The 23,267-nt window shown below is 42.2% G+C and overlaps 1 protein-coding gene across 2 annotated transcripts; it reads left to right on the top strand.

The window, feature by feature from the left end:
• Positions 1-6,255: 6,255 nt before the first annotated feature.
• On the top strand, positions 6,256-22,545 carry ctnnb1 (catenin (cadherin-associated protein), beta 1). 2 transcript variants are annotated; one of them, XM_050045890.1, is made up of 17 exons: positions 6,256-6,425; positions 13,531-13,581; positions 14,712-14,936; positions 15,063-15,316; positions 15,406-15,644; positions 16,041-16,242; positions 16,362-16,506; positions 16,735-16,838; positions 17,013-17,147; positions 17,465-17,668; positions 18,263-18,421; positions 18,752-18,871; positions 19,202-19,352; positions 19,942-20,063; positions 20,235-20,295; positions 21,165-21,415; positions 21,753-22,545. In XM_050045890.1, exons 2-16 carry the CDS (start codon positions 13,569-13,571, stop codon positions 21,377-21,379), a joined length of 2,349 nt encoding a protein of 782 aa, XP_049901847.1. In that variant the 5' UTR covers positions 6,256-6,425; positions 13,531-13,568; the 3' UTR covers positions 21,380-21,415; positions 21,753-22,545. The 2 variants fall into 2 exon arrangements, with proteins under 2 accessions (XP_049901847.1, XP_049901848.1); XM_050045891.1 differs by lacking the exon at positions 6,256-6,425 and adding an exon at positions 7,404-7,425.
• The last annotated feature ends 722 nt before the right edge of the window (positions 22,546-23,267 follow it).

Below are 23,267 nucleotides of genomic sequence, written 5' to 3'. Positions count from 1 at the left end.
AGCAGTGAGCACAATCTGTGGCCTCCCCTGTCCATAGGCTTGCTGTGCCAGTAGTCATGTTGTTGCTGTGCAGTAACGGAGTGATGGATACAATGCAAGAAGTCTCAGCATGATTTTACAGGTAGCTCTCAATGCTAACACGTCACACAGCTGCACTATGTAACTGTGAAAAGCTGTCATTGGGTTTCAGCTGTTTCAGACTCTCAGACCCTCAATTTCCTCTAGCAGAAATCGGTATGAGTGCTGCCTCTCTGTCTGCACAGGATGGATGCGGGATGGAGGACTTTTACCATGGCAACCACTAATGCAGTATAGATGCAGGGACTGAGCCTTGGCTGCCGTTGTACTAATACAGGATTCATGGCAGGCAGGTGAAATGTCATCCGGGCTGTTGTTTTAAATGAGCAAGTGGTGCTTTTGATGTCTGGTGTGGTCAACTCTAAATCCCACTTGGCTCTGCTGTGGAAATGAGGCTCCTGTATTAGTTCAGCACCACAGCATCCTTTCTGTTCACTTTCCTTTCAGCAGTTTTTAGACGACAAAAGAATCTCTCCTCCACATGGCTTCCTATATTGCATTATAGCACCACTCAATTTTTTATGTCAGCTCTGCCAATATTGTCAAGTGTCTCCTTCACATTGTTTCCTATATCGGCTTATACTGCCCAATCCTCGTAATCCCATTGTAGTCTGAGTCAAATATCTGGTTCCTGCAGTGTCCTCTCACCTTCTTCTAGGATGTGATTTCTGTATCCTCCTCGTCCTCCTCTCAGCACACTGGATTACAACCGAGCAACTTTGAAAAGTGACACCTAACAGGTTAGCAGGGAGTTTTGATTAAAGTAACTGTCTGGTTGATAACTGCTCATGTTTTTGCCGTCCGAAAAAATCGTAACAATTTCACCACTGTATGTTCTGTGGTGAATAAGGTGATGTTTAGATGATGCAATGTTTGCATGTCGTGTGTAAAAGAAATTCACAGTGCGCTGAAACATGCAGTATGGCAAACTAAATAAACTAGAAGATATGGAGATTTAGTGTTGCTTCATAGTTGATTTAACCCATATTTTTGTGGATAATTCATTTACATTGTACATGGAATACACTAGGCCTCATTTCTCTTGTTTTCCCAGTCAAAATCAGTGAAATCTAATATTACATTCATAACCAAACTGGATATTTTATCCTGAGAAATGAGTTCAGATTGAAACATCCACAGCTCAACAGTTTCTTGAAAAGAAATAATGTTTGTTTTGCCCTGCTGTGTGAGAGCCATTTTGCAAGAAGGCCATAAGTCACAACCCTCTACATGAGAGTGTGAGTCCAAAACAAACATTGCTTCCATGTGGCCCTGTCTTCAGCGCTTCCCTGACCTGCGCTGCTGTTGCCGTGTGCGTGTGTCCCTGTGTGTGGGGGGGTGTTTGTTTTGTCTGCCCCTATCTATAGCTCTGTCCTGCCCCTTTCTTTCACAGTCAGAGAAAGGAACCACACCCCTCAGGCCTTGGCCTAGTGTATGTGTGTGTGGCGTTTCGCTCTCTTGGGATTTGGGGATTTGTACTGCAGTCTCTGTTCCTCAGCATTAGCTGCACAACACCAAATACATATACCTCTGCATAATAACATGATCATAGGAAGTTCTATTAGAGGTATCATTTGCATTACATAAAGGTACACAGGCACACATACAGTATATATACAGTAAATACCCACATTTGGGCACACACACACACTGCTATATCCTTTCCTACTCTTTGTACACACAGCGCACACACATCCATAGTTTTAAAGGAAACACATTCAAAGTTAGAAACACGAGTGCACACACACACACACACACACACACTGTATTTACACATAAGGTAAAGAACATGGTACAAACATATGTCAATACAAGCCTATACACAGACATAAGATTATGTACACATACACACATGCGTATGTAAACACACCGAGCTGGCTTTAGCCAATAAGAGCAGAGCTTGAATGTGACCTGTGCTTCCCTTGTGAATATTAACCCCCAGGGAGAGCGAAACCTACCTGTTTTTACGTGATTGTGTGTCATTCCTGTTATCCTGGGTACTGTGTTATCATGGGCTCGTCCTCTGTCGAGTGAGAGCAGACGGCACATACAAATGCATGCAGGTTCCTCGCAAGCATGCGTTAAGCTGGATGAGCGCACGAGTCAGTGTAATTGTTGGTTCTGTCAAGGTGTGTGCTTGTGTGTGTGTGTGTGTGTGTGAGGTGCAAGCATGCAACAATGTATGTGTGTTGTGTGTGCTGGTCTGTATTCTAATTTTTTAATCTGCTTTTGCATGTTTCTTTTTTAAAACTGTAAGACACATGGAAAACACTGTGTTGGACCATTTATTCAGTCAATATTAAAACCCTGATAGTGTTTTAAAATGAGAATATTCTTAGACCAGCTCCATAGATAAATTATAAAAGATGAAGCCTCATCTTGAACAGGTTTAGCTGATTACTTTGATGTTGGATAGGAGCCAAATATTAATTGAGTCACTATATTAAATACATCTAGAAATCGATTATAACATGTCCTTCAATGCAAGCTAGCATTTGACACATGTAGTGACTACTTAGTGTAGATGTGTTTCGCATTGTATTGTAAATAAAGTTGAATATTTTACAGGATTTTATGAACCACATTTATTTACATGCAAACAAATTTGTCACTATAATTCCAGTATGCTTTTTCTAAAACACGCTGTGTTGATGTCCATACCAATTTGTGTTTATCAATAAATTGCAGGTGTAAATACTCGTCCAGTGAACGCCTCATGCTGCCACGATGGAACACGGATCCAGCTGGAAGAACAAGTGCTGTGTGGGCTCCCTGAAGTGGTGCAACACTGGGTCACTGGAGAGCCACAACGTGTTTGGGAACAGAACAGTCTGTGTTATTTCAGCACAGCCTGTTGGATGAAGGGCCATTTCACAGGCATTATGGATTAATCTTTGGCAGGATCTCCCCAGGATCAAACAAAACTGGATGTTTAACCTCACGTGTCCTAGAGCTGAGAGGTCTCTTGTGATAAACCAGGATAGAGAGGATTGAGCCTGACCCACATTGGGTTAAACATCACATACTTGTAAATTTATTTGAACTGACTCCATATGAAAAGATGAAAATATAATGTGTATACACATCCTTCCTCAGATGTAATCCAAACCCTGAGAAATGATTAAATTCATAACATTATGCTCCACTAGTGCAAAAGAAGACAGTGAGAGGCCTCTGTCGTCTGTGTTCTTCCACAAATCTACTTCATTATTTTTGTTATAAATAAAATACAAATGAATATACAGTGGTGTTGTGGTTTCTGCACATCCCCCTTTTCACTTGATGTCTAACTACTCCTCTACGAACAAAAAACCCCAAAGCATTTTAAGACTTTTGTGCAATCCATGCGATCACCTAAAGTCCTGCTCAGGTAAGAAGTGACCTTTTTAAACACACTCCCTTCCTGTTCATATCAGGTACACAGATTTAGAGCTGCATCCTGCCATCTCTTCCCTCACTTGTTACAAACTGTTTGTTATATTGGGCTGAGTGTATAAATATAAGCAAGTTCAGTGTGACAGGAGCAGTGATCGATGGGTCCAAATTTAACAGCACAATTTAACAGATTAGACTTCAGGAGGATTTTCACAGGCATTAAATCAGATTTATAACCCTGTGCTCTTAATCCAGGCCCAGTGGTCACAGATGGTCACAAAACTAGTCCTCACTAAAACTTTATTGTAACTAAAGTCCAATTCTGTAACTGCAGTGTTGCATCATGTCTGGAAACACTTACAATCCGCCACTGTCTTTGTTTAAAGGGACATATTTCAACATGATTTATTCATGGGGCTTTTGCTACAAGTACAGACATTGTGTGACAGAAATAACATACTGAGTTATAAATAAATGTATCACAGAGAAATTTATGTTTGAAAGGCCTGTAAAAATGGAGTAAAAGACGTCTGCATTCTGATTTATGATGGTTTAGCACAGTTGGGAAAAACAATATGAATACAGTCGATAGAAATGAAACATGCTCTTCTACTCAAATAAATGCTCTTCTGATTTTTAGACATTTGGGTAAGCAGTATTTCACACATAGCCACTTCTTTTATGAAGAAATGTATCTCTATTCAGACATACAGTTTTATAATCATATTTTTTTGCACCCACCACCACAGCAAGTGTTTGGTGTTAAGACTGTGTATTGGAAAAGTTTGAGGCTGAGTTGCTTCAAGGGCAGTCTTTAGTATTGAGAGGAGAATAGTTTGTGTCTTATTCAACTCAGATTTCTACAGCCATATTTGAAATGCAGACCAACAAACTACTGCTCCTCCACTGATACTTGTATTGTAATATAATCAAAGTATCTGCATCCCAGAGTATTATGTCATCCTGTTTTCTTGAAGTCACTCGCTGTGCCATTAATTTGTACCTGTTTGGTTATATCAGCATGCTCCTGTGAAATCACATGACTGCATGAACGCAGCCATTTGATTTCACAAATCATGGCTATATATCCGAGTGACTGACAGCAGTAATTCCCACTGTGGTTTGAAAGCCATTCAAAATCAAATCAATCACTCTCAGTTACTGTAATTTCTCCATGTTGCAATCTAATGACACAGGGTGGACTCATTCCTGGTGATGTGTCACATATTGTGTATTCTGGCTGTGTTGATATAATTCCCGTATATCCCATCCAGGGACTGCTGCATTGACTGTTTTGAATTAGAGTTTGGCTTTCAGTAACCTGTTCCTCCCACATACTGTAAATAACGGTTAATGAAATAGCCTGTAGGCAGATGGCAAGGGAGGATTTTACCTTTGTCTTCCCGTGACATTGATAGCTGTAGAATGAAGGGACAGTATAAAGGTAGCATAGTCTGCTCTCCACCTTTCATAACACAGAGATTAAGGGACCAAACACTGACGAGAGGACCTGTAATGCATATTTAAATTTCCTATGTGGCCTATCCACTAACTTACTCATAATTGAGCCAAACAGAAAGTCATCTGAAAATTAATAGCCACAACTCTGTGATCTCAGAATAAAGCGGAGATCACACTATTCACTTGAAGGACCTCAGTGATGCCCATAGATCACTAATAATTTTAATGAATGAATCTGCTTTTTAATTAAGTCAAGAAAAATGGTTAATCTAACACTACTGTATTTTGAAGAAATAATCCTTTTAGCAATGCATGCATTGTTTGATCAATTAAGTCTATAATGCAACTGCCTGAACTCAGATTTTCTCTCACTCAAAATATGGAAACAGTAGTGATTAATCATCTCTGTGAGATATTTCCTGAGAATGTGAGATTTGATCTGACTCACAAACACAACTGAGTCTAAGTCAGTAATCAACAAGTTCCCAGGAATCACTGACAACTGCTCACAAATGCATCACTTACACAAGGTACATGCTCCAACCTGCTCAGTGACTTTTTCTTTGCCTGTAGGCCTAATCACACAGTTTAGGAAGCCCATAATGAGCTGCTTGCTGAACTTACTCATGTAGGCAATACAATAACAATTTAAATTGACATCAGCATAAGGGTTAGCTCTTGATACCATTGTTTGTAATAGTGTAATAAAACAACCTATCATTGTTGAGTTTTTATTGTCTGCAGTGTTTATTATTGTGTCTTATTTAACATAATTTGGCATCACCTATTTGATTATCAAATTAATGTATGTGTAATAAATGAAACCCAGGTTTTGTGTCTTTGAAATGACTTTCCATTTTGTGTTTATAACTCATAGCCTATTGTGGAATAGTTTAACCTGTTTTAAAATCGGCAGTGTTGTTTGTTTGTTCTGTTTGAGGCAGGGGACTTCTGGTGATAGGAGTGATGCTGCTTGCAGTGAAACTCTCACTGTCTCACCATGCATAGGTGAGGGAAATTATCAGCTTTTTCACAGTCCAAGAGATTTAACTTGGGGAAAGGAATCGGATTTCCTTTTTGTAGTCTGCCGGAACTTGATTCAATTGTGTATCCATACTCACGCTGTAGACACTGATTTTACCTTGCTTTACTTCATTAGATCGATTTAAAAATTCCAACCAACGCATGTAGTTATTATGGTGGGTAAATCTACGCGGGGACACGTAAATGTGATATGAATAAAAGATGTATCAGGTTTTTGTTTCTATTTTATTCGAACGCACGGCAGGATATGTAACCACTGGAGGTGTTCTCCGGTCTATATAGACCCGCCGCCATCTTACATTTTCCAGTCTCTGCTGTTCCGGCCAAGTCATTATTGACTGACTGCGGAGGGAGTGGACGAGGGCTCCCCGCTGACGCTCGCCTTCACATTTTCCTTGACTTTTTCCCTTTCTGAGTGGTTTTTACTCGCCGGGATCCGAGTGGACGGACTTGCTGTGTTGACAAGGGTAGGCTCCAACATTCAAACTATCGGCTCCACTCAGTTTCTCCCTCTTTTCCTGTCGGGCTCTCCCTGAATGCCAGCAGGAATGGAGACGGTTGTTGTGTACGGGCCGGCCGGGATGCTGCTGCCGCAGCTAGCGAGCCAGCTGAATTCACGGCAGATATTTGGGATATGCCAGCCACCGCCTAATGGGGACGTACCTATTTTACAGATGATAATCACTGACTTTATGGTAACGTTAGCACGGGGTCGATGTCTGGTAAGGCAGTAGTTAACAATTAGGTAGATGTGTCCGATGGATTTCATCGCCTTCTAGTTTATTCGGAAACGTTATTCGGGATTTGGGAGTAAACGCCGATGTTGTGCCCTCGCTTTTTTGAGTAGTTAACGTTAGCGGACGATGGCTAAGGTTAGTTAGCTAAACTACTATTAGCCCACTTATGCTGCTGGCCACATTCCACTATTCTGACTCATGTTTGCTCGACTTGAGTTTCGCCTTTCTGTCGGCTGTTTTTGCAGCTGGTTTAGCTGAACAGACACTTAATATGGGGTGAAGATAACCGCGTGTGAAGCTCGGCGTACCGTGGCCATGTGTTTAGTTTTACAGGTTTAAAACTAAAGTTATCGGCCGTTAATTAACGTTAGCCAAGTCACGGGAAACTGGAGAAGGAGGTTAACGCGAACAATTCGCCGAAAGTTTAGCTGGAAGTTCGTAAAACTGAACACCATTAGAAACTTTAATGTTAAATGGAGCTCGCTGCTAGCAGAGTCGCTCTAAAAAAAAATTAATGGTTTATATTTAAGTTTATTTTAGGTCAAAAGCCCGTGAGAGTGTGTTTTCCTCTCGTCCTTTTAAACAAAGACCGACAAATTCCTCCCAGTCGTTGTGCTTTGGGAGGAAGACGAGGAGGAGCCAGAGTGTGAAATTTGAGTCAGTGGTGTTGGAAAGTCAGGGGCACCAGCAGCTGTGAGGGAGAGGGGTACCGCACACTATTATTTGGACGGTTAGTAAGTGTTGATCTGTTTTTATTAAATGTTATATTGGGTGTTTACTATTCCGCCTGGTCCCTTTGCACTGCCAGATGTGTGTGTGTGTGTGTGTGTGTGGCTGCTGGAGAGAGACAGGCGGGTCACCACGGGGTAAGTTGGATACCTCGCTGATCTTCGCCATCCTGCCGATACTGAAAACAAGCGGTGTGATGGCTTCAGCTGAAAAAACTGTTGTGTGTGTGTGTGTGTGTGTGTGTGTGTGTGTGTGCGCTTTAGTGGCACAAGACGAAGTTGTGATGGTGAAATTTTTTTTGCACGCAGTTGATTATGTCTTAGTTCTATTGGTAAGAAGAAGATTGAGTGAATAAACTGGGTGGAGGATGTTTACGTCTTATCTAGCGGCTTCAATTTATTAGTCACGGAAGCGCTGCAACTAAACCGTTTTATTTTAAATAATAAGATCACAAGACCAGAGTCGAGTTTTGCACATTACTAAACTAAAACCACCAGTCTCTGGTGTTTTCATGCCCCAGAAATCAACGCATTGTCTTTGGCGTTTGGTTTGTTTAAAAATGGGTTCAAATTCATTCATTTTGTTTGTCTGTCTGTGGTGCCTGAGTGAAATCCCCGATCAGATTACACAATGGAAGAAAAAACAGACAATCTCGTCAACAAAATCTCGCATTTACATTTTTTGAACGGAAGCGTAGGTGTGAGCTACATCTGAGACCGGTAGTGGTTTGTTTTGAGGTAATCCACTTGTAAGAAAACTGCTACCAAGAACCTTTCCAGTGGTGTTGCCATTACCTAATACTGTAATTTTTCTCTTTCCAATAACCCACCTGCGTGTCTGCATTTACATGGTAATTTTTACACAACTTGTAGATCTGGGTAGATTTTGAAATGTGTAAACTTGTGTGACAGTATTGCTGTTCATTAAGATTTCATCAGAAATATATATCTGATAAAAATCACCTGTGTCAAAAAACAATGAATAACTTTGTATAAATAAAGGCTCAGTTTAACATCTATTGGTGATAAATTATTCCAAGCTTTGACTTTGAATTTGTATGCGTTTTTCTACTTCTCTTAACCTATTTGATCTCATTTTACCCCTTTTAAATAGACTGACAATTATTTGGTAGAATAAGGGAAAAGTCATCATCATGGAGCTCCTGTTTCTCCATGGACATCCATCATTTTGCAGTTAAAAACCCAGACCAAACACTGCAGCGGCTGCAGGCATTGAGCTCATTGTATTGTTGGCAGCCAGCAGTGAGTGCTGCTGACCCTGCACATTACATGGCTAACACTGATGCCTGTGGCAGCTCCTGTCTCTCTGCTTGTGCCCATCATCCAGCTTGTTTGGGTCATTAACTCATATGGATGTATTGAGCTTGGTGTTTTTTTTCCACTTGAGAGGAAATGGTCTGTGCAGGAGTTTAGATGGATTTGGCTCTTTGAAGTCCTGTTCTCAAGAAATGCATTTTTTCTTTAACCCAAGCAGAGTGTATTCCCTCTGACAAATTAATTTTGTATAAGTTATTTAAATGCCACTGCATGCTAGGAAGAGACTGTAAAATTAAGCCATGCATGTCTGCAGGCCAGATGAGTGAAATGCAATTTAGAGGATGTGTGTTTCACAAACTGATTTATTTTTTGTAATTTTAATGTAATACTGTCGTCTTTACACAAGGTAAACCTTGAGGCTCACCTCATCTTCGCTTTGTGCCAGACTGTGGCCCAAATTTGCTGACAGACTGGCTATTTTTTCTTTTCTTTGAGAGGAGGTAGGATTGGAGAGTTTAGATGTGCTTGGCTGCTTTAAATTTGTTTATTGAGCAATGTGACTGAGGATTTTTTTCCTTCGTGTTACTGCATTTGCTATTAAGATTTTTATCAGCTTGAATCTGTTTAGAAATGCAAGATTTCCCACATAGCTTACAGACTTCTTTCACGCTTGCTTAGCTACCTTATGATGTCTTAAGACATTTGGTTAAACTTGGGTATATTTGATTGTGTAGGTGTCACCGTGGACCTGTAATAACCCACTGGTCATGTCCTATTTTGTTTGTGGGGGTTGGAATGTTATCTCCTGATAGTTGTCAGTCATCTGGCGTTGTGCCTAATCCTGATTGAGTTGCCCTCCGTGCAATGTAGCAAGATATACATGTGGAGAAATCCTGATGGTTCAATGTTTCCTACTTCCTGCCCTGTATGTCAGACAAATCAGGCCACTCGCAGGACATTTATTACTGGTTAGAAGCATGTTTTTGTTATTAATATATTTATAATTTCCTTTCTTTGTGTCACTATCGAGGTCCTAGCTGCCCTTCATCTAGCTCTGTCTACGAATGTTAGGAGTTGTATTCCCTATGCTCTGAATAGAGCCAGAAAAATGGACTGCATTGGTAACCTTTTCTGTTTTGTAGGGGGGCGTAAGAACCAGATATACAGAAATGGCTGTGCTGTTTCGCCTTTTATTTTCTGTTGCTTTATTTTTGTCATTCACACATTAATGAACTCCGGCTCCCTATATGAATGCCGTGTTTTTCATGACTATACTCAGGGCAGTGAAACAGACCGAAATACACTATTCCTGGCCATCCAGTTCTGTGCTGGAACACTAAGCCTGTCATTTGAGTGTTGACCTGGGACAGAAGTACTGTGATTACACTTCACTTCATAGGGCTTTGTGTGTGTGTGTGTGTGTGTGTGTGTGTGTGTGTGTGTGTGTGCCCGTGCGTGCCTGAATGCATGCACATTACTTGCCATCTACATTAACATTTATGTGGATAAAGAAGATAAAATACCTGTTTGATGGACCCATCCGATCATAGCTACATGTGACTTGCCTCTTTTCATCCCACATACTGCATTAGACAGCCTTCTGATTCTTGTAACTGGTGTGTCACTCATTAGTCATCTGGTTTCAATTGTATGGCTTTTATCTGGACCAGGCACAACTCTACATGTTGGATTTCACATCTGGCTTCAAAGAAACCTCTTGCTCAGATTTTTGCGGCCAGGCTGCTAGCCTGATATCAAGGAACTCTTACTGTAATGATTTTTTTGTTTGTGTTAATGGTCAGAGTCTGACTTTAGGGTAAGGCTGCCATTTGTGTGTCCCAATTGGAGACCAGACTTTGCTTGTTTGCCCATCAAAAAAACTATCATTGGCTCAGTTTCTGAAGCCAGATGTAAAGACCCACATTTTCCACCAGTGTGAATAATAAATGGTTCCACTGTGTGCTTTGATTGTATGTTTGATTTGTATGCAGCCTTGTATGGGACATATGGCTTCCATTAGGGCAGGGCTAGGTTATATGAGGGCATGCCTGCAAAGCTTGGGAGGATGGTGTGTGAACAGTGAATTTGAGTTGGTGCATTTGTGGTTAGAAGCAGCAATCTTGGAGCCTGACTCAAGATTGTGTTTTAATGACACAGCTGAGCTCGGGTGGTGTGGGTGTGAGGGGAGGGAAGTAATTCAGGGCAGTAGTTTAGTTATCCTTGAGTGTATTTACATATTGGCAGCCTTTTAACTCCACAAACTCCTACACATTCACTGGCACCAATGCCAGACTGATTTTTTTTTTTTTTTAACCACTGCATGTCTGGCTGCTGTGTTTTTCTGTATGTCCACTTCTGTTTGTAGGCCATTTAGTCTTCTCTTCTTGCTCTTTCAAACTTAATGATATTCTTTTTAGGTCAACTTAGTGTATTGCAGGCAGGATATTTAAAGCCCCAAGTCAAAGCTATTAAGCTTGCAGAACAAAGTGAGCAACTGCAATGGTGAGCTTAAATATCTGTTTGTTCAACGTTTTTTAGCATAAGCTCCTTGAACAGAGTGTATTGAAACCTTACTGGACACTCCAACAATTAGAGATCTGGAAGGATGTTTTTTAGTAAGTGGCTGCCAAAATTAAAAAAACTGCACTCCTTAAAAAGGCCGTCACATCTTAAACGTCGGTGAGTTTTCTAATTCAACAGGTTGACCACAGGATCAGTCATAGTTAACCAAACTCTAAGCTGTTGTCAGCTAAATGCACTCTGCAAGCCACATTGTGTCTTTTATCCTAGGGTCGAAAAGGTTTAGAGGGGGGAACAAAAAGACAGCAGTCTCATTTTGATATGTGAAAAGATAGTGGACTGTGTTTTTGTGCTCAGGAGATGAGATGGATTAGTCTGTAAAGTACCTATCAAGGTGATCACATCACATAATATTCAGCCTGTTGACAGCCAGCAGCCAAGGTTGATATCTCTGAATCGGGACCTCTGAGATTCAAGGTAGTGATGTTGCATTTCCTGTCAGTATGTAAAACCAAACTGAGCTTTTGCCTCTGGAAAGAAAAGCTAAAATTTTAGGGGCTGACACCCAGATATCATTACTTTTAACATTATTGGCTAATGTTGATTCACAGTCTCTTGCTGCTTTAATGACTTCCTGGTAGAACCCTGTGTTTCCTGCACAGAAACTCTTTTCAAAGCTTATAGGCTATTAAGTTGGTAGAGGTGGTGTATTGTGTTTTCTATTACAGCCTCCAACATCATATATAATGTCCTTTTCTTAAAAATTCAGTGTGCATCTCTGTTTCATTGCCATTTTTTTTCCTTTCTTTAAGACACAGACATCAGAATCGCTGCTGTCACTACATCTGACCTCACAACAGCACACAGTCACACACCTGTTGCATCAAGCCTTGCGGCAAGAAGGGGCCACTCAGAATTTTAATCTAACATATTAACTTTCCACAGGGACCAATGACAGTGCTCTAAATAGCCCTTTTTTTGTAAGAGACGGGTCGATTTTTTTATTAGTTTCATTAATAACGTTAGTTGATAGCTTGCAGACACAAGGTTGGAGTGGCTTCAAGTCTTTGGTCTGAACATAGTCTGAAAATTTCTTAGCCTCTAATACTGCAGTTGCTTTGTAGGGCAAGAACATCATGCTCATGTTAGAGCAGTTTATGCTTCCTGTATGTTACAGAAATGTGTATGTATACAGTGTATAAACTTGTTTGTACTTTAATCCATGTGTAGTGGTGTTTCCTCAATGGATGGTGCTAAAAAAATGTGAGCACAACAGTATCCGTGTCAAACGAAGGCTCTTGGTGTTCTTTTTAACAATGTGTGGTCTTATATATTTTCGTGTGGATTGTAGATTGTGTGGAACAGACTTAATGTACGTAGGTCTGCGGGTTTAACTTGGTTAGTTAGCGGCAGGAGAGTCTGTCTCATTGTTAGTCACCTCTGCTTTTCTCTTGTAAGGTATGAGTGTGTGCCTTTTTTGTTGCAATACCCTGATTTTCCTCCAGTGTGCCTGTTAAGTTTTAAAGCATGTCCAGACTGGTATGCCATGATTGAAAAGGATTTGGTCTTTATTTTCCTGTAGGATTCATCTTGGAATAACTGCAGCTGTACTTTTGAAAGGGCTTGACAAAAGGATTTCTGATTGTATGGATATACACCCCTGTTTCTGTGTCTCATTTTAGCCTGGATTTTCTTCTGCAGTTTTCCCATTTCCTGTTTTTGTGCATTACTGTCATAACATTTATCTTTGAGTATGAATTGGAAGTACCTCTGTTTCAATTTTCCTTTTTTTTCTGAATTAATCCCCCTCTCGCTCGCTCTCCCTCTCTCCTGCCATTGCCAGTGTTTACTTTTCTGCAGAGTGTGGTTTCAGCTTCAAAGCCAGCGCAAGAATGCATATGCCCTCCTCCCCCCTCCTGCCTCTTTTCTCCCCACCCAGTGCTCCACTTCCCCCATCCTTCCTCACCTAAATAGTTGCTAGCTGCTACATTTAATGGTGGCTTTGTGTGTGAGCTGCTGCTGTTTGCATGTCTGGCTTTAACAGCAGAGGAAATCCAAGAAAGGGAGGTGGCAGGAAAGGAAAGAAAGCACTGGAAAGTCGCTTGTCTGGACTGTTTCTGAACCAAAACTGCCATTAATTTCTAACGGGCCACAGTTACCTCTGCTGTGATCTTTCTGTTAAAGTCAAATGGCTTACGTTTGACTGTAAGGAAAGACAGCTGGCAGTGAGCAGGGTTAGAGGGCAGGAATGATGGAAGGCGAGATGCCACTGAGGCAGTTTGACTGACTGCTTTTTTCCCCTGTTCCAGATAAGGAAGCTGTGTCGGCCGCGGTTTGAGAAAGGAACATGGCTTCCCAGGGTGAGTTAATAGTTTTCAGACACGCACTCAAACTCTTTCACCTCCTCACTCTCTTCAGCTTCTGTTTCATCACTTCTCTGTGTCTCTCCGTCTCTTACTTACATACACATGCATTGGCTAGTGTGTTAGGCTTTGCCGCATTTCAAAACTGACTCTTCTCCTGGTGCAGATATATGTTCTCATTAGAGCAAAGTGAATTAGTTATTGATTTCAATCTGAAACTAGGAGCACAAGTAAAATCAAACTTAATGCTTGAAGAGACCTTTAGTGGTAAATCACGCATCATTAGAATAACTGTAGGAAAATAAGAGCATGGGAAGCAGGTTACAAATCCATTTATTGCAATGACTATAAACTTCAATTAGGATTCTGAAACTGAATTACTGATTGCGATTATACTTCTTGTATTAAGGAGAGGTAGACACACGCACATCCATATTACCAGGTGCCGAGTCGAAAAGACGTGATCAGGAAGAAAGAAGAAGACTTGCAACACTGTAGCTGCTCCCAATAAAAAAAAAAATACATACTTTATTCTATCATCATAGTATGAAAGGACAACGTTTCGAGCCTACCGGCTCGTCATCAGGTCACTTGTGTTGAGACATCTCAGCTCGTCACATTCATAAAATTAGTGGGCAGCACCCATGGGTGTGGTCAACACATCAATAAATCAGTCAATCCATATAACAACAAATACATCACAACAATATTAGAAATAGGGGTTAATCCCGCATAGAAGTCGGCCTTAATGGTCCTGAAAAAACAAAATAACAACCATTGACAGCAGTAACTCCTTTTAAAAAGGAAACACAGAGAGGAGGCTGATAATAAATCTAATCTAAAGCCTCATATGTGTTAGAGCATTTGTGTAGGATTATACTTCTTGGCAATAATTGTGTAGCTATTGTTTAGATGCTTTAAACTCGAAATGACGAAGCTGACCAAATTGGTTTTGCTGCATTTCATTTGACAAAAAGTATGCAAGAATCTCATGTCGATCACTAAATTGCAAATGTTGATTTCTTTTTCTTTTGTTCTTGACTACTGCTAAGTTGGTTAGGCTGACTTTTCTAAATGTTTTGTCCTTTTAGTTGATTTATATTTTCTAATTCCTTGTCTCCTTCCAGCTGATCTGATGGAGCTCGACATGGCCATGGAGCCAGACCGTAAGGCGGCGGTCAGTCACTGGCAGCAACAGTCTTACCTGGATTCAGGCATCCATTCAGGGGCCACCACAACGGCTCCCTCTCTCAGTGGGAAGGGCAACCCTGAGGAAGATGATGTCGACAACCAGGTCATGTATGAGTGGGAGCAGGGCTTCAACCAGAACTTCGCCCAGGAACAAGTACAAGGTAGGTCATAATGCTGACAACTTGTTGGTCTTTTGGGGAAGATTTGTTTACTGCACATAAACATGAATGAGCCAAACAGCAGCTTGAATCCTAATATAACAAAACAACTGTTTTTCTGTCTCCTAGACATAGATGGTCAGTATGCCATGACGCGTGCCCAACGGGTGCGTGCAGCAATGTTCCCAGAGACTCTTGAGGAGGGCATGCAGATCCCCTCCACACAGTATGATGCAGCAAACCCCACCAACGTTCAGAGGCTGGCAGAGCCCTCACAAATGCTCAAACATGCTGTGGTCAATCTGATCAACTACCAAGATGATGCTGAGCTGGCAACCAGAGCCATACCAGAACTCACCAAACTACTCAATGATGAGGACCAGGTAGATACCAAAGGAAACTGTGGCTCCGGATTGTTTATGATTTATTTGTTTTCATTAGTCATTCCCTAATGTGTGTCCCTCTACTCCAGGTTGTAGTAAATAAAGCAGCAGTGATGGTCCACCAGCTTTCAAAGAAAGAAGCCTCTCGCCACGCCATCATGCGCTCTCCTCAGATGGTGTCTGCTATTGTCAGGACCATGCAGAACACAAACGATGTGGAGACAGCTCGCTGCACTGCAGGAACACTCCACAACCTGTCCCATCACAGAGAGGGTCTGCTGGCTATTTTCAAGTCTGGAGGAATACCAGCTCTAGTTAAAATGCTTGGGTATGTGAAAGAAAGATGGGGTGATACTTGATTTGTGTTTTTCTTGGGTTTCCATTTATTTGATGTACTGCAGCTCACCAGTACAGGAAGGCACTAAATGATGTGGTGGGATGTTTTCACTGTCTTTGGTCAATAACATTGTGTTGTTTGGGCTGTTATCCAGAGTTTTTCAACAACATAAGCATCATTTTGTTTGCTTATTGGTAAATAGCTATTTTTTGACACAGTGGATTTGTAGTTATGATAAGACAGACATGAAGAATTGTAACTGGCTGTTAACTCATCAAAGGCAGAGGATGTGGAGAGGAAGGACCTTTGGAGAAATCTCAATGCATCTCTAGTTGTGGTTAATTTCCAGAGGGACAGTAAACTAAGAAGCCTCTGTTTGTTCTGCAGTTCACCAGTGGACTCTGTCCTGTTCTACGCCATCACCACCCTTCACAACCTCCTCCTGCACCAGGAAGGAGCCAAGATGGCTGTCCGTTTAGCCGGAGGTCTACAGAAAATGGTTGCTCTACTCAACAAGACCAATGTCAAGTTCTTGGCCATCACCACTGACTGTCTCCAGATACTGGCCTATGGAAACCAGGAAAGCAAGGTGAGGGTCTAGTGGAAGGGAGGAGTGTGTGGTAAATTGGTCTGTTAAGCTCCTCAGGCCATAGTGGCCATCATGACATTAAAACCCCTAACCTCATTGTACTGTCTCTTCATGTGTAGTTGATAATCTTGGCCAGTGGTGGCCCCCAGGCCCTGGTCAACATCATGAGGACTTATACCTACGAGAAGCTGTTGTGGACCACAAGCCGTGTTCTCAAAGTCCTGTCTGTCTGCTCCAGTAACAAGCCTGCCATTGTAGAAGCTGGTATGTCTGACATTAAAGTGTTTGTAATATGAGCTTTAGTATCATTATACATATACTGTGTGTTCATAGGTGAGGTTCTTTGAGCTTATTTGAAATGCATTTATAACAGCAAACACTGCGATGGAAACAGTGCAGTCAAATAACAGGGATAATTTAGTGATTTTAAATATACTGTGAGTTTTCACAGGTGCAGATAACACTTTTTTCCATCTTTGTCCCTCTGTCCAGGAGGTATGCAGGCTCTGGGACTCCACCTGACAGACCCCAGCCAGAGACTGGTCCAGAACTGTCTCTGGACTCTCAGGAACTTATCAGATGCTGCCACCAAACAGGTGATGAGAACCGCACCTTGTACCAAAATTAAAATATTTTCTTTTCTTTAAAAAAACAATTCTCAGAAGGAAGACATTAAAGGATTTTATTGTTTAAATTCATCGCAAAGCATTCTCTGAGCTCTCTACCCATCTGTCCTTTTTAATGCTAACTTCACAATTTTTTTTTTCTAGGAGGGAATGGAGGGTCTCCTAGGAACTCTGGTCCAGCTGCTTGGAAGTGACGACATTAATGTGGTGACCTGCGCTGCTGGCATCCTGTCTAACCTGACCTGTAACAACTACAAGAACAAGATGATGGTTTGCCAGGTGAGTATGAAGAAAAAGTAAAGCCTGCTGAGTTACTCCTACTACTACTACTACTACTACTACTACTACTACTACTACTACTACTACTAAAGTTTAATAATGACGTTCGATACTACTTGGGTCTTCGTCAGTGGTGAGTATACAGTTAAATATGCTTAGTAACTGTTTTCAAATAGTCATCTTTATGATTTTTACTAGCGTTTGTGTCCTGTGTGAATCCATACTTCAAGATTTTTTCCTCACTCATGCTTATGCTTTAATATTATCCACACAGCAAATGTGAATCTCTGATTAATCTATTCATCTGTTCTCCGTAGGTTGGAGGTATTGAAGCGTTAGTTCGCACAGTGCTTCGGGCTGGAGACAGAGAAGACATCACAGAACCAGCAATTTGTGCCCTGCGTCACCTCACGTCTCGACACCAGGACGCCGAGATGGCACAGAATGCTGTCAGACTGCACTATGGCCTGCCCGTGGTCGTCAAATTACTGCATCCACCATCACACTGGCCACTCATTAAGGTATACAGTCATACTGTCAGCTACTTGTGTCTGTTACAATGGTGTTCCCAGTGAAAATCATTTTGCACTTGACCACGCCTCGAATCTAAAATAATGGGCCAAACCTGGCACAGTAGTACTTCTGTGGAACGCTGGCTATTAATCCATGTTGGCAGCTTTGGGTCTCTCAGGACTGTTTTGTTGTGCATTGAGAATGCAGTGTGATACCGCTGGAGGCTGCATGAAACACAAGCACATCTGCAAATCTTCTTTTTAGGCCCAATCCAGTGTAGAAGCAGCATAACACCAGACCGACCAGTCTTGGCCTACAGTATATTATAGCGCATTTGTTCTGATGGACACAGAAAACATTTGTACAGCTTTGAACTCATCTAGATTGAGACAAAACCTAGTCCCAGATTACAAACACAAACCACTTGGAGACTATCCCAAGGAATTACTTTTCAAATTAAAAGATGTATACAAACAATGCATTTTTTAAATATTTTGTGCATACAATATGTTGCCGAAAACAACTTTTGGCTGTGATTCTTTATCAGATGTGACTAATGGCTACTCGAAGCTGACATGTAAAAATGTTTGTCTGTCTGTCAGGCTACAGTTGGTCTCATCCGTAACCTGGCTCTGTGCCCTGCAAACCACGCTCCTCTGAGGGAGCAGGGAGCTATCCCCAGACTGGTTCAGCTGCTGGTCAGAGCACACCAAGACACACAGAGACGCACAAGCATGGGAGGCACGCAGCAGCAGTTTGTGGTGAGAGCAGACACACACACACACACACCACACACACACACACACACACACACACACACACACACACACACAGACACTTTTAGATACTTCTGTGAACTCACACCTTCACAGCAAACACTAACACAACATAACTCAAGGGACACGCAGCTCAGTGGTGCCATGCGTTCTTTCCACTGAGCACTCACACAGTACCCACAAAATTTAAAGCATGTCAAACTGATGTCAAATTCATGTTTTTTTGTGACTTCCCACCACGACCTGATTAGCTGTGGAGAGTCCTGAATGGCTCCTACAGTTGTTACTTGACTAATTAAGTGTTTGTGTCATTAGGAGGGAGTTCGTATGGAGGAGATTGTGGAGGGCTGCACAGGAGCACTTCACATCCTGGCCAGAGACGTCCACAACAGAATAGTCATCAGAGGACTCAACACCATTCCACTCTTTGTACAGGTAAAAGAAAAAATCATCTCACTTATGCTCTGTTCTTGTGATGTCATGTTGGCTAAATGGTTGTAGGTGTCATTTTGGATCACATAGGGACCACAGATATTACAAATGTCAGTAATTTTGAAACGAAAAAAGAAAAAAAAAGCCTTAATTGCCATGGTTGGCCCTGTGGCTCTGAAAGGTTACATTTATTGCACCACCTGTTGTGTTTTTCCTCACACAACATGAATCTCTGCTGTTGCGTCTTTTCAGATCATGTGTGAGTACTCTGGAAACTGAGAATCAATCAATCTCTCTCTCTCTCTCTCTCTGTCTCTGTGTTTGTGTGTGCAGCTGTTGTATTCTCCCATTGAGAACATCCAGCGTGTAGCAGCAGGCGTCCTGTGTGAGCTGGCCCAGGATAAAGAGGCTGCTGAGGCCATCGAGGCCGAGGGAGCCACCGCTCCACTCACAGAGCTATTGCACAGCCGCAACGAAGGAGTTGGTATGTTCACAAAAACACACTCATTTACATAATGGCTACTCTTTAGCGACGCAGATGTTCAGAAGGTCTAGTCAAACTGAGAAATGAGTGCTTATGTACGGGATAATGTACAGCAAGTGGGCCATTACTGCAGAATGGACCCCGACAGGGTGATGCAGGACGCTGGCGCAAAGTGGAGGGGTCTTGTATCACCCTAAAGGAGTTAATTTTACAATGATGATCTGCTCCCTGAACAGTATCTTGCTTACTACACAGCGGTTTATTAAAGAAATCAATAATTTGTCAAAAAATGATCATTTAAGATTAATTTTTTTGCTTCTACGATCAGAGCTGCATCCATAGCAATAGTCTGCTATTCAGAAGTAACAGACCATTCAAAGACCAATCACAATTGAGTATTCAACAAAGCACAGGCACTTCACAGTAACTGTTTTCCATTTAGTGATGTAGACAATTGAAACAACATTTCTGTTGTAACTGAAATCGGGGATATACCTGGACTCTTGGTTGTCTCTTCTCTGCTGCAGCACTGCTTTATTCGTAGTAAGGTGCTTTTTGACTGACCTTTCACCCCTCCATGTTCCCTCAGCCACCTACGCTGCAGCAGTTTTGTTCCGTATGTCAGAGGACAAACCCCAGGACTACAAGAAACGGCTCTCTGTAGAACTCACCAGCTCGCTCTTCAGGACAGAACCAATGGCCTGGAACGAGGTACGAAGCACTCAAAATCAGCTGTTTTTAAATTGCTTATCAGTGTATTTGTACACCAAACACACAGACGCCTGTGCAACAAAGATAACTTGAAAATAAAAATTAACTAACTGTGGTGTTATTGAAAGTGCTGACCCCTGCTCATCCTTGTCTCTCTCTGTTGCTCTGCAGACCGGAGACCTGGGTTTGGACATCGGAGCTCAGGGAGAGCCTCTGGGCTACAGACAGGAAGGTAAGTCACCTCTTAACCTCAAGCAGGCTGGGAAGCTCCCAGGAGAAACACAGGAGGGGACAGGGAGGTCACAAACACCACAGCAGTTAAGCTGCAACAAAAACAATTTGAGCTGATTTTTTTTTTTTTTTTTACTAACTCGTCGCCTTCTCTGTTCTGAGTGATTGTGTCCTTCCTGTTCTGTTAGTTTCTCTAAACCCATGGACCGCCTCTGTCTCTCGAGTCGATAAACAACTAAATATTGTTACAGTCCAACGACTGAGCTCCTTCTGTCCAGCGTTATTACTGCTGCTGACAGGATTGGCTGTTAAAGATGATACACAGGCAACTTGACACTGATGAAGGACGATAACCCTTTCAAGCTAAGGATGGAGATTGATTTTATCCCTGATGTTAGTCAGGATAAGAGGGATGGCTCTTAGAAATACGATACTGCTGCTTTTACTTATTGTCACAGTTGGCCATCTAAATGTTTCGAGTGTCCCAGGACCTTGGTCTGATCAATAGGCCAAGAGGCGAGGGTTGGATGTTTATTTTTAATTTGCACTGCTCTCCAGTCCTCCAGCACTAACTGCTCTAACTGGCTCTGGACCAGCAACATGAAAACAAAGACTTTAAGTTGGTAGATACATTGGATGACACTGGCCACTGCAGATGGATATCTGTTGGTGGGACCAAACTCAACACAGTGAATTGAGCCACGAGTTCAGCTGCATTTTGTCTGCTGGAAGATGGACCGTGTGCCGTGTTGCTGTGTAGTGTTACGTTTGAATGATCATACTACTGTGTGACCGCTTGGTTTGTTAACATGCTTCTAACAACTGCTCTGCTTCCCCTGCCTCCCCTCCACCCACTTCCTCCTCCCCCAGACCCAAGCTACCGTTCCTTCCATTCGGGAGGTTACGGAGGGGACACAATGGGTATGGAGCCCATGATGGACCATGATCTGGGCGGGGGCCACCACCCTGGCCAGGACTACCCTCCTGTAGAGGGGCTGCCTGACCTGGGACACGCCCAAGAACTGATAGAGGGCCTGCCACCCGGCGACTCCAACCAACTGGCCTGGTTTGATACCGACCTGTAAATACCAAGACCAACATTACACTACACTTTCTACTAGGTAAGAATATCCTCACTGCAGCCTTGTGTTAGCAGAAATGAATGAGAGGCATTTTGGGGTGAGATCTAAAAGTAGAAGCACAGTGGGGAGGTTTTCTGTCTGACTAAAATGGCTGAGGGGGGGAGAGGAGAGTGGATTCACTCACTGAGGCTGCTGCATGTTCAGACTGCTCCTAATTGCAAAGTCGTGTGATGTGGTGTGTGTGATGTTGCTCCGTGTAAGATCTGTGTGTGTGGTCTCAACCAACGCCTGTGCCCTGTCTCCTTCCTCTCACCTCCTGTTTTTCCCCTCATTCCTCCTGTCTTTTTTTCACTCTCCTTCTCTTCTCCCTTCGCAGCTGTATCATGTGATCTGGATGAACCTGCATCGTGATTCGCCCATATGGAGGAGGCGGGGTTTCAGAAAGTGCCTGAAGAAGACTCAACAACAGCAAGCAGAGTTTCCTGTCTATGGGAACTCCATTGGGACAAACTAGATTTAAGTGCGGTTCTGTTCTGGTCTCAGCCTGACGGAGGGCTGACTTCAATCCTGACATGACACGGATTTTGATCTCAACAGTTGATTTTTGAAAAAACCCTTTTTATGTACTTTGTTTTTCATTTTTACTTCATTTGGTTGTTTTACTTTTTTATTCTTTTTTTTCCTCAAGTCTGTAATGGTACAAACTGATTCTAGCTTGCTTTTTTCATTATTCTCAATTATGATATTCATCTCTTGTTTTTGCAGTCCCTTGTATTTTAAGTCTCTGGTAGTGTTGAGTTTTTTAGTGGTAATGCTCCATCCAAGTAAAGAATCTGATCACATTTTAAATGGTGTCCAAACACTAAAGTTAATCAGTTGAATTGTATTCTGATGATCAAGTGTAACATTGTGTAGCTTTTGTATAAAAAAACATGAATTGGAAATCATGGTCCAAATATCAAGCTATTTTCTTGCTTTAAAGGTGGACACTGATGTGTCTCTGCTGTTCCAAAGGGGGTGTAGCTGACCTAGCTGGATGGGTGTGGCTGTGGAAGGACAGGGGTGGAGGAGGGCTCTTATTGGTCTGCTGTTACTAAGGGGTGGGGTAGTGGGAGGAGCTGGTTGCTGTAGCCTGCTGTGTTCTGAAACAATAAAATGGACTGTCATTTCACCTGGACGCCTCCACGTCTCATTTTAACACTACCTTAAAACACATCTGTGTAACAAAACAGTTTAAGTCTAGTTCCAGGACATGACTTTAAGTCTCTGCTATGAGAAGGCAGAATAAGGAAATGAGTGGGTTTGTGCTCAACAGTTTTCAGACAGCAGACGACGATGACACAACAGGTGTGACCCTCAGTTTACCACAGCAAGTGACACCTCAGTATCGAGGTGAGAAAAACCAGCGATCCACCAACTGTGAAAACAAATGTCCACATCCACCTGCGGAGGCCATGCAGTTTGGCAGGGTGCCAGTTCAGCTGGCTATCTTTGTCAGAGAATGTGTCAAATTGCAGTTAGTGTAACTTCGTGGATGATATTACACAACTGAACAGTGACAGCTGTGTGTGATGCAGCTTTAGTGAGATTAGTAAGATTTGCATATAAAATGAGAACCTGGAGGGAAGAACTGAAAGCCTGCGAGCGGTGACCGTGTATGTGTGTGTCCAAGATTTTGTTTTTTCTATTCACAGGACATGTTGCAAGGAGGAAGGCTAGGCTGCCTAGAGGGCTCTTCTCAACACACAGGGCCGTAACATTTGGGGGGGAAAGACAACCGTTTTTGATGTAGACCCATTGCAACCCAACCTCCCTCCATGGGGCTGTTTTAAACTCTCAACATCTTAACTGACCAATGTAAAGCTTTTAGAAACAAAAACCCACATCAGAG

The sequence above is a fragment of the Epinephelus moara genome, chromosome 6 (assembly GCF_006386435.1).
Source record: "Epinephelus moara isolate mb chromosome 6, YSFRI_EMoa_1.0, whole genome shotgun sequence".
In the NCBI taxonomy this organism is placed as follows: Eukaryota; Metazoa; Chordata; class Actinopteri; order Perciformes; family Serranidae; genus Epinephelus; species Epinephelus moara.
Note: the sequence above shows the minus strand (reverse complement) of the source record. Positions and strands in the feature narration are given on the sequence as shown.